The sequence below is a fragment of the Annulohypoxylon truncatum genome (assembly GCF_022578515.1).
Source record: "Annulohypoxylon truncatum strain CBS 140777 unplaced genomic scaffold F4807scaffold_23, whole genome shotgun sequence".
Lineage (NCBI taxonomy): Eukaryota > Fungi > Ascomycota > Sordariomycetes > Xylariales > Hypoxylaceae > Annulohypoxylon > Annulohypoxylon truncatum.
This window is the reverse complement of record NW_025953809.1, coordinates 143,364-154,278: the sequence shown is the minus strand read 5'-3', so window position 1 is coordinate 154,278 and position 10,915 is coordinate 143,364. Positions and strand designations below refer to the sequence as shown.

General features: G+C 48.0%; 5 protein-coding genes across 5 annotated transcripts; 1 reads left to right on the top strand and 4 right to left on the bottom strand.

The window, feature by feature from the left end:
* Window positions 1-531: 531 nt before the first annotated feature.
* Window positions 532-2,402, bottom strand: F4807DRAFT_431810 (uncharacterized protein). Its single transcript, XM_047998552.1, has 3 exons — window positions 1,955-2,402; window positions 1,447-1,894; window positions 532-1,395 (listed from the first exon to the last, which is right to left on the bottom strand). The coding sequence occupies exons 1-3, from the start codon at window positions 2,351-2,353 to the stop codon at window positions 641-643; spliced, it is 1,602 nt and encodes a 533-aa protein (XP_047852678.1). The 5' UTR covers window positions 2,354-2,402; the 3' UTR covers window positions 532-640.
* A 52-nt stretch (window positions 2,403-2,454) lies between these two features.
* On the bottom strand, window positions 2,455-4,512 carry F4807DRAFT_431807 (glycoside hydrolase family 64 protein). Its single transcript, XM_047998551.1, has one exon. The coding sequence runs from the start codon at window positions 4,069-4,071 to the stop codon at window positions 2,935-2,937; it is 1,137 nt and encodes a 378-aa protein (XP_047852677.1). The 5' UTR covers window positions 4,072-4,512; the 3' UTR covers window positions 2,455-2,934.
* Window positions 4,513-4,515: 3 nt separating this feature from the next.
* On the bottom strand, window positions 4,516-7,066 carry F4807DRAFT_431799 (cytochrome P450). The gene is made up of 4 exons (XM_047998550.1): window positions 6,772-7,066; window positions 6,469-6,686; window positions 5,260-6,414; window positions 4,516-5,170 (listed from the first exon to the last, which is right to left on the bottom strand). Exons 1-4 carry the CDS (start codon window positions 6,950-6,952, stop codon window positions 5,108-5,110), a joined length of 1,617 nt encoding a protein of 538 aa, XP_047852676.1. The 5' UTR covers window positions 6,953-7,066; the 3' UTR covers window positions 4,516-5,107.
* A 312-nt stretch (window positions 7,067-7,378) lies between these two features.
* Window positions 7,379-8,976, bottom strand: F4807DRAFT_154742 (UROD/MetE-like protein). Its single transcript, XM_047993257.1, has one exon. The coding sequence runs from the start codon at window positions 8,680-8,682 to the stop codon at window positions 7,480-7,482; it is 1,203 nt and encodes a 400-aa protein (XP_047852675.1). The 5' UTR covers window positions 8,683-8,976; the 3' UTR covers window positions 7,379-7,479.
* F4807DRAFT_154755 (uncharacterized protein) lies at window positions 8,977-10,900 on the top strand. The gene is made up of 3 exons (XM_047993258.1): window positions 8,977-9,741; window positions 9,905-10,304; window positions 10,360-10,900. Exons 1-3 carry the CDS (start codon window positions 9,270-9,272, stop codon window positions 10,715-10,717), a joined length of 1,230 nt encoding a protein of 409 aa, XP_047852674.1. The 5' UTR covers window positions 8,977-9,269; the 3' UTR covers window positions 10,718-10,900.
* Window positions 10,901-10,915: the final 15 nt, after the last annotated feature.

The following is a 10,915-nucleotide window of genomic DNA, read 5'->3' as shown; positions in this document are numbered from 1 at the left end:
AGACATAATACCAGTGATCTATTCACTCTATTTTAGTGGATATCGACTACAACCCAGGGAACGTAACTACCTAAAGATAACAGCATACAGTGTGAGATATTCCTCGGTTTGCACGGTCTTGGCCCATCGACACTTCTACCCTATGGTCCAAATCCACAACCTTCGTATGATTTACCTACCTAAGTATATGAGGCTGTGACAAACGTAAGTTGTCAAGAGAGTGTACTAGTGCCATATTATATTGTCCTTTCTTTAATTAAAGCACGATACGTCATGTTTGTATTCACACCAATTAGTTCTTACATTTCTGTTTATTATTGACCGAGACTGCCGCGCCTGCAAGGCTTCCGGGATATTCATATCCAGGCTGCCAGGACTACAATATTAACCTAAGTGAAATTTTAAACTACCTACCAACCTATCCACTCCACACCATGCTAGCTTACATGTAAGTACATAGGTAGGTAGGTAAGACGGGATCACACCTCTAGGTAACCTACAGATACGGCTATACTTTGGAACATTATCACGTAGACCAGCATTGACTCAATTATCCTACTAATCTAGCCATCGTGCATGTGAATAGTAACTATCTCATGAGCATTCTTCGCTCGAATAAAAGCCTTCTTCAGTTATCATTTTACTCGCCTCCTATAATACCCATTACTTTTGTTCTGCATTGAAGACCCAGTATAGCTATCATATATCGCACCTGCAGCGTCCTGGTACAATGAATGCAGACGAAATCGTCCAAAAAGCAAGTCCAACTCTCCGAAGCAGACAACACGGGTTTAGTTCGTAAGGTGGAATGACCATTATCACGGGCTTTCGGTAAGCCAAATTCGGGATAAGACCCCTTCAAAGGTGTAGTGGTACGTAGATGCCTATATATCCTCCACGTAATTCTGAGGGGTAGGTTCATAGATAGAAGTTCATGGGACATGCGTTTTTGGTTCACTTCTATGGATTCCAGTTCCTGTAAGGATTTAATTAATCGCATTGCGTCATTAGACCAAGCGGTGCGATTTTCTTCATATGGATGAAGTAAAGTGTATGACAGGTAATCTGTCAACTTTTCGTAGGTTGTCATTTGGCGGTAAAATTGTGGTGTGTGAATTTTCAACTGTACGTGACGCAGGTTCAGCTTTTGAGAGTGATCCTTGCCGCAAGTAGGAGAGGGGGGTTGAATGGACTCATAATAATATAAGTCTGGACTAAATTCCTTCGGCGAATATCGAAGTAGCCGTCCCAGATATTGCTTGAATATGGTTTCTAGTAATAACTCGGACGAATTTGCGTGTCGTGGAATGGTTGATCCCTGTGGCTCTGGACGATACCATATGCTTAACTTATGAACCTGAGCCAGCAGCATTGCCTGGAATACGATCCTAGGGTCTGTACGTTCTATTTAGTAGACTTATCAGCATAATGGAGGCGAATTCTCACATGTAATTAACACAGTCCAGCACCAGCGCGCGAGGAACCATAGAGCAAGTCTGGTCGGATAATTAGACGGGTTTATCACATAGGCCGTAGACCACCAGCGAGCAATAAGTTTGGGGTGTCCTTTTGAAGACCGCAAGGTAATAGAGACTGATATGTCTTCTTCGTTGGCCGGATTAGAGGTGCAGAGCGCATATGACCCTTTTCTTGAATTGAAAGGAGACACGTGAAAATCTTTGGCAAGGGTCTGCTTGAATACGTCGGAGTGGTCGCGCGCTGGAAACAAATACATTCGTCTCTCGTCGAAGGTATTGTTGACCTCGGCAACGACATATTGAAGCTGGAGATCTGGTGTATAGAGATACCAAAATGATACCGGACTGAACCGATAAGCAAGGAAGCACGGCGTGGTAAGTAGATAGACGTGAGGAAATGCCACTGGGTTCAATCCCTATTGATGAAGTTGGCTGGTGAATATGGCAAGTGGTGGAAAATTGATGTGCTGAATTACCTGCTGTCTCAAATAGCAATCCAACTTTTCAGATAGGGTCTCGTAATTACTTCCTCTATGTAAATGATCTTTGGCTGACACATGAAGCCAGCCCCGTTTCCACCATGTAGTGGTATCAACAGAGAATATCCAATTTGAGCTCGGGGATCGTATAGGCACGCCGACAGCCAAGTAGGGGTAAAGGAATCCGTGTTTCTTTGGGAAAAGGCGATAGTGAGAGACAGTGCTCTTGATAATTTGCGTCTCATGGATGGAAACACCATGGTGTTTCGTAACAAAACTCTTACAAGGTGAGTTCGACCTCTGGTGATAGACAATAGCCATTGGGAGGATGACTAGCGCTGCGATAGCTACCAGCCAGTAAGGGTTAAGTGACGAAAGCACAGTCATACTATCCATCGCTGAATGTAAAATAGTTTGAACACAAATATTTGATGGGAGATAAATTCATAAGAAAGCAAATAGTATGATAGGATTAAAATACTACCTAATCATGGCGCCCTTGGTGGCACAAAATCCCCGAGTTAAGCCGAGAGCATAAATCTCTTCGTTCGATTCCTCAGTCTGGTACCTAGTTTTCCATCTTTCTAAACATCTTACTCAATTGTCTCCCAATCTTCTCTTATCCAGTTTCCTAAATCCCCTCTACGTACCATTTAAGACGTTTATTTAGGTAGGTAAGTAAGAATCTTTAGTGACCTCGTATGCAATCAACTTGGATCCTTTCATTTAATTGGTAAACGTTGCCCATTTCAAAAGGTTCGTTATTTGGCAGAAACGATGAAGTGTTAATGGCACGTAGTTACCTAGGTGCCTGGGTAGATATAGGTAATTCTATTAAGCTAGGTATTATGCCCTAGAAAGAATCAACGAGCCAACTCAACTAGGAGGTCTTCCTTGTCCCGCCACGTCCAATACACCACCAAGACACCAAATAACACTTATAAATACCCTTCCTAGAGAAATTTCAAAGCGGTTCCCTATCGAGCCTCTGCGCCCCCAACCGCTACCGTGAAAAGGACCGGGTCCCCAGCATTCACCTTCCCCGACTGGTCATCGCCACCATCCGGCTGCACATCATCATAAGCGAATGCGTACCCCTTCCCATCAACATTATGCTCATGCACGAGGCGGGCATAGTGGTTCGTCGGATCGACCTGGTAAAGCGTACGCGGATGCGACGGATGCTCATCCGTCTCCAGCAGCGTCGACCTCACGAACGCCGCCGCCAGGCGCGGGATGATCGCGTTCCGCGTCGGCGACGGCCCCGTCGCGAACGGCCCGCTATTGCACCCTAGGATATCCGCCGTCGTCGGCTTTCCGAACTTCTCCTCCCCGATCCGGACCCCGGAATCGCGATCGAACTCGGCTTCTAGGATGCCGGGAGCGGCCTGCGTGTCGATCCTTAGGACTTCGCCCCGCTCCTGCTTCGCGAGAAAGTGCTCCCATACTAGGTCCACGTACGCTTCGAAATACCCGTCGAAGCTGGCGCCGACGGCGCCGCCGTGCGTCGCGTTGAGGATCCGCAGGACCCGGCCCCCGCGCTCGACAACGAGCTTGTCCCAAGGCCGGCCGTCCGTGCCAGCTTGCCGGCGCAGCGCGTCCGCGAGGCGGTCCGCGCCGTCCGGGGCCATGCCGGCGACGGCTTGCGTCTCGCCGCTCGCCTGCTCCAGGGACATGGCAATCGGCAGGCGCGGCACGAAGTCCACGTAGCTGATGTTCGCGTACAGCTGCGCGTCGTTGAGCGTGAACTCGCAGAAGCCGAAGTCGACGTCCGCGTTGGGGTCGCTCGGGTTCAGCACGCTGGGCTCCACCAGGGCCGGCCCGGGGTTGAGCAGGAACGTGAGCTTGCCGTCTCGCGAGAACCATATCCTGCCACCGGCCATCTGCGGTATGGTCGCCGTAACGGTGTTTCCCGGCGGCCCGAGGGGAATGGCGCAGTCCTCCGTCAGGGGCGAGCCGATGGCGGGCGGGTTCTCCGGAAAATAGAGGCTTTGTCCGTCGGCCTTAAGGATGCATCGCTGGCCACCATGTTGGAGGGCTATCCCGGTAACATATGCGTAGATTTGGTCCGAATCGCTGGTATTCTTAAGGGCTACTTGTAGGGAATCTGGCATTATTGCAGTCGTGACTTATTCAGTATTTCATCCAAAGCCTTAAATTTCTGAAGTATGCCCAGGTAATGAGACCCAATCGACTTTATATATGTGATTATTACGATCAATTGTTTGCTCGAGTGTCTTGGTTCAACATTAGAAACGGGTAAGCAGAAACTTGGCAGCGTACGAATAATGACGTAGGGTCCTTAGTCCTTAGCAAGCCTCATCATCACCTAGTACATAAGGGGTAAACCTGTGTTTTGTATGAATCTTTACCATATTGTTGCCCACAGCTGAATAGTCATTTTTACTAAACATATATCCGTATATCATGAACAGATTGATAAAGGCAAATATGCATCTTAATCTCTTCATAAATTGAGCAAGAGATGTTAGGCTGTCTCGAAGAATTGATCATTTCCATGATTTGCTTGTCAATATAAAAGCAGTTGCCTTGAAATATAGCTAGAATGAAAAGAAGGTAAATTCTTATCAACTTGGTGCACACCGAAAATTTACATGCCGTAAGGTGAGGGGGCTGCGGCTGAGATCTAAGCCCAATCGACGACTTTACAGAACCATGGGACCCTTACACTCCAATGGAAGAAGCGCCTTAGCGCAATGATAGCTCTAGATTCCCAGTGATTATGCGCCGCAGAGACCTTCACTACCCCCACCATACACCCCACTCTGAAATTCAATTCCTAGGTCTTTTTCCACACTATAACAAAATCCATTATCCCAACATTCCTCTTTTCTCTGCTATACCGTGAACTTGGACGTGACTCGCGGGCCTGCAAACCTTCTTTCAACCTTACTGGGACACTACCTCCTATCAGGTCGCCTGAGATAATAGGGGCTGCACATTTTGGCATTCATAAAGCTAGGAAGCACACTCGAATAGGTATGCTACTACTAGTTAATAGCTCTCACTACCAATGGATGCGTACACTTTAGCGTCGTTATATCTGCTACAATTGGAGGACAATACCTACCTCTCCTAATTCCGACGACGATCTGTGCTGTACCATGCCACGACCGGATTAGTTCCTGTCTAAGCCGCTAGTTTAATCTTCATGATTGTTCCATCTACCGGCTTGGACGTCATCCTGCGAGTCTGCAGCAATGCGAATTGAATTAAAGTGTCAGCCAGGGTTCTTTACAAAATCACTTATGCATTGTGGAGGAAGTGCAAACCTGACTCACATTATATAATTCTGACTTGGCCTTATATTGCCCTTTGTCATTCAACACAGGAAAGCCCTCCTTATCGAGAGCGCTTTCTCCTAAACCCGTCTTGATAAAGTCGTACTTGCGAGCCACGATGGCGATGATAATGCGCGATTCGAGATTCGCGAGCTCTAGCCCGATGCAACTTCTTGGACCCCTCTCGAAGGGCCGCCACGCACTCACGGGAATGTTTTTTGCCGCCTCGCCGAGCCATCGCTCCGGTATCCAATCATCCGCCGTGTCCCCATAGACAGTTGGGTCCCGCTGGATAATGCTCTGGCACGAGTACATGATCAGCCCGTCGAGATTGTACTCCTCGCCGGTGGGTGCGCGAACCGTAAAGCCTGTTCCAGGATCCGCCATGCGAACAGTGCTGGCAGGTGGATGTAGGCGGAGCGTCTCCTTAATGACAGCATTGATGTAGTGCATGCGCGACATAAGATGCTCGCCCTCCTGCGCCAGTGTAGTGCATATCGTACGAGGATCAGTTTGAGGCCCAAGAACCTCGTCGAGTTCGTCGCGCACAGCCTTGAGGGCGCGGGGCGTACGGCTTAGCTCGTAGAACGCCCATTGCAACATGCTGGTATTTGTGTCGTGTCCCGCGAACAAGAAACTCCTTACTTGGTCTGAAGTCTCTGATAGAAGCTGCGGCGTTAGTGCTTCTGTATCCTGGAAACTGAGCGCGACAATGCTCCGCGATCTATTCCCTTCTGCTTCCTCTTTTAGCTGTGTATACTTTTGCTGAATCATGTCTTTTATTAGCACATCAATACGCCTAGCCAGTTGATTTCGCTTCATTGTAGTCCAGGGGACGATCCACCATGGAAGGTTGTTCTTATCGTCGTTGTATGTCTGGACAAGCTCCCCGAACAATCGGATTAATTCGCCCTGTTTTGAGCGGTCTAGTTGTTGTGCATTAAGCTGAACTTCCATCACGGCAGCACCGATAACATCAAAAGTCAGATTAGAGATGAGTTTTTCCAGAGAAAACTCTTCTCCCGAAGTAGCAAACTGATCTAAGTAATTCCAGAATGGTTCCATCTTCTCGAGAATAAGGGGCAATAAACTCCACAAATGTTGAGTCGTGAAGCCTGGATTATATACTTTACGGAGATCCTTCCAGTCTTGGCCCTAGGAATACCAGCTGTTAGTGAGGCCTATAAGCGACAGAGCATTCACGCTTACCTCTCTACCTAGAATTGATGACTTTCCTATGATAGGAATCATATGAGTCCAAGTCGGAGATTTTGGTGTGCTGAGAGGGAAAAGCTTAGATGGTTTGGAGATCTGTTCGGCGATGCTGTGGCCAGGCACAAGGACCATGGGAGGATTAATTGGCCGGAGGTCTACAAGCATGATAGGAGGACGACCTATAGATGCCCATATCTCTTCGAAGATTTTATCTATCTGGCTGTTAATCCCGTGATAGCTGAAAGTGGAAAGCATTGCGAGCGAGGTTGCTACCAGTAAACTCGTCCCGTGGCATACCTGGATGTCGGTCGTGTATTCCACGACTCATGAATTCACCAAAAACCTTGAGATGACCCCAGAGGATGTGATTTGGCAACTGTGGGATATGTGCATACTGCTTGTCGCGCACGTATCTCAGTCGCATGTAGAGATACGTGACCAACAGCGTGCCGGCCGCAGCCAGGAAAAGTTTGAACATCTGCTATGTGTGGTCCATATAAAGTTTAGAGATATAATGACCTTTTCCTACTCCGCCGAGCTGACGCAATTGCTATCGTAGACTTGTGAGAATATCCTGCGCAGTCGGTCGAAGATGAAAGGATGAGTAATTGAGCTTGAGGAAGACCAACAAACCTTGCTTACCTATATTTCAGTTGGTTACACAAAACAAAGCACTTTCCTTGTTGACAACCAACCTAGGCCCAAAATGCAGTCAGCAGTCAGGCGTTAGTGCAACTGCGCCTCAGGGTCATTCCCGTGTGGTAATCAGGTGTCAGGGGATAATGTGGATTATCCCCGATTAGGTACAGTGTGAGATTAGGGTAGATTATATATAGGGTGCTTCGAAGGGCAAGCGTTAATACTTCACTAATACTACACTACTACCTAACATTCACTCTATGTATGATATCCATCACGGAGCACTCCTTTTCTTGACATCGGGTATTAATGTACCATGAATAAATTCAAAGTAATCGCCACGTAACTATGTGGATAGAGACATAATCAACCCCAGATATCCCGTGCTACATCTCGAACCAGTTGTAGTTTTGCCCACATCGTCTCTATGGTCATTCCTACGCCTCCAGCCAAGCTGCTGCTACTAAATCCACATTGAGGGCTGATTGCAAGATATTCCATCGCTTCCTCCTTACTTACCCCCTGAGCATTAGCAATCACTGATGCTGCTGCGTAGATCCTTTCTTTCATTGTGCTCGGGTCCTCTAGCTCTGGAGTCTTAGTAGAGACAAGACCTAGCACCACATTCTTGCCTTTAGGAAGGAACCTCAGAGGTTCAAACCCACCAGCCCGCTCCAGGTCATCAAACTCGAGATAGTAGGTCTGATAGTCGGTTTCGTTGAAGAGTTTGTAGGCGATCTTCTCGTAAGAGCCGGACACCCAATGCGTAGACCCAGACATATTACCTCGGCAAAGGTGCATTCCAGCATGTAAATCTGCCGGCTTGTTTGCCAGAAGTTGGTTGTGGGTTCGCGTATAGAGGTCCAAGAGTTCATCTGTGTCTGTACCGTCCTTTTTGCACCCTTCGAGGAATTGAGAAGAACAGAAGTATGTGAGATGTGGATCGTCAACTTGGATATTGCGGAGACCAGCATCGTAAAGCGTTCGAAGTTCAGCAGCATAGCATTTGGCGAGGTCATCAAAGTACTCTTGGTCTGAAGTATAGCCCGAATCTTTCGTCCACGCAGTCCCGGGTTTGAGTTGGATATGCTGATAATTTGGTGCCGGAATGGTGAATTTGGCCTGGGACCATAGCTCTTTAGCTAGGTTGTCGCGGAGTTCGAGCCATTCCGAAAGGTAAGGAGACTCCTTATACTCAATTTTGCCGGTGCACATAACTGCGGCCCGGGTCTTTGCTCCCATCCTTGCAAGGCCCGTGGTTGTTGGAAAGTCAGTCCGGAATGCATCCGGAATCGGGAGATCCGGTCTGGCTTCGAAGCCAGAGAGTTTTTCAAAGAATCCGCCGTAGTAGATATGGCGAGCATATTCACCGTCTGTGATGGGTCGGATGCCTTTCACCAGCTGTACCTGAACTACGTCTCTAATTGCTTGCAACTCCGCATCCTTGACTGATTGTGGGATCTCCAGTGAATACATCTGAGAAGGAGATGAAAGACATTTTCGAGCCTCGAGAAGTGACTGGGGCCTTAGCAACGATCCAATATGATCAGCTCTGAAAGGGGGCGCCATTTTCGATCTCGTTAAATCGTGTTTTCCAGAGTTGCCTTATGTTTTGATGCTGAAACTTTCGATGATCCTTCGAAACACCCCTCCCATCGCCATAACTAGGAACTCACGGACCGAGAGGAACATACTGCCGATGGATTATGCTACCTACTCCGCATCTAATCCTGCCATATCATTGCTTCCATCATTGTGGACCCATGGCGAATGATTACCTACGCAACAATTGGAGTTCGTTTCCTTTGTTATGAGAAATCGATATGAAGGTAGGCATATTATCCGAAATATGAAGCAATTCACAATAAAGGCTGTACTACACTAGCAGCTAAACAAGTCTCGAGGGGCGCTCCCCTTTCTCCTTGTGCAACGGCCAATCTTTCCCAGAGCGTACCTCACTTATAGTACCCCGCACTGCCAGTTTTTGAGCAATCGGCCTCATGCTATCGTCTGCCATCGTTAGCGTCGCATGCCGGATCAAAGCCGTAATGAACGATGTACAAACAGGTAATTAGATCAACAGATTAATGTGATTTCCAGTTCGGTGTCAAGTTCGTTTCAATCTTAATACACCAAGTGAAGGTTTATAAAGAAACATGGGGACTATTGATGTGGAAAGACTGCGATCAGCTGTTAAATCAACGATCGACAATGCCAATCAAGATTTAAGGAAAGGCATCAACCAAGCATTACACGAACACCCGGAGACTGCATATGAAGAAGAGTTCGCACATACTACGATCACCAAGTTTCTTGAAGACCGAGGATTCAACGTGAAGCGCAGCACCTACGGCTTGGCAACAAGTTTTGAAGCCGAAACCGGCTCTTCCGGACGTCTCGTCGTTATCTGCGCTGAGTATGATGCCTTGCCACAGATCGGACACGCATGCGGGCATAATCTAATCGCCACCTCGTCCATTGCTACTTTTCTCGGAGCTGCGGCAGCCTTGAAACAGAGTGGTGCTTCCGGACGGCTTCGCTTACTCGGAACCCCGGCCGAAGAGGGTGGGGGCGGCAAAGCGAAACTGATTGATGCCGGCGCGTTCAATGATGCCTCCGCCGCTATCAGTATGTGTCACAAAAGTTTCCTCTTTTTTTGTCCCCTTGTCTTTCCAATTCGGGTTCCCTGGGTAGTCAGGTTGGTTAAGGAGACCCTGCGACCGGAGCACGCCGAGTTTCTCATACCCCCTAAGTTATTTAAAGGAGCAATTGCTAATTTTTATTATCCAAGTGGCTCATCCAATGCCGAAAAACCAACTTTCCAATGAGTCTAATGGCTGGTCTGGTTTGGCGGCAATGAAAATGATTGCAAGTCACAAATTCCACACTGAGTTTCGTGGCAAGACCGCACACGCCGCCAACGAGCCGTGGAATGGCGTCAACGCTCTAGACGCTGCCGTGGCGGCATATAGCAGTATCGGGCTACTTCGACAGCAAATCAAACCAGATGAGCGAATCCATGCCGTTATTGAGGTCGGCGGTACAGTACCCAACGTCATTCCGGACTACACGCGTATGAACTGGAACGTTCGGAGTCCTACTATCGCTGGGGCCGACAAGTTACTTTCTCGTGTCAAGGCTAATATAGAAGCCGCTGCGACGGCGACGGGATGCGAGTTAAACTACATCACGTAAGTAACACAACTATGATTTTGGCGTTCAGCCTTTCTCATCTGACATGCACAGTGCGCCGACGTACTCGAACATGATTGCAAACAAATCTCTATGCAATACATACGTGAGTGAGATGTCAGCAATAGGAGAGAAAGTACTTCTATGGAGAGAAAAACCTGTAACGGCGTCGACTGATATGGGCAACGTTTCTCAAGTCGTGCCTAGTTTCCACGGCGCATTCGGCATCCCGACGGCCCCGGACGTTGCACTTCACAACCCTCGCTTCGCCGCAGCAGCGAGCACAGACGAAGCTCACGAGGTTTGTCTTCAGTGCGCTAAGGGAATGGCAATGTTAGTAATGCAGGTACTTCTGGACGATGAGCTTGCGTCCAACGCTAGAGGGGATTTTGAACATGATAAAGACTGGTGATCCTAGCTTTGTGTCCATCGATGGGGCCTCCAGAAGCGATTAAAAGCCCTCTGTTCTGCTTGCTAGAGTAGATCAGGCGTAAATAATAGGGGATATGGTAAGTCCGATACCGGCAATGAGGAAATGGGAAAAGGGGGTAGCGTAAATTGGATCACCTGTATGTTCTAAGTCACCTTACCTAGGTAGACATCAACTAAA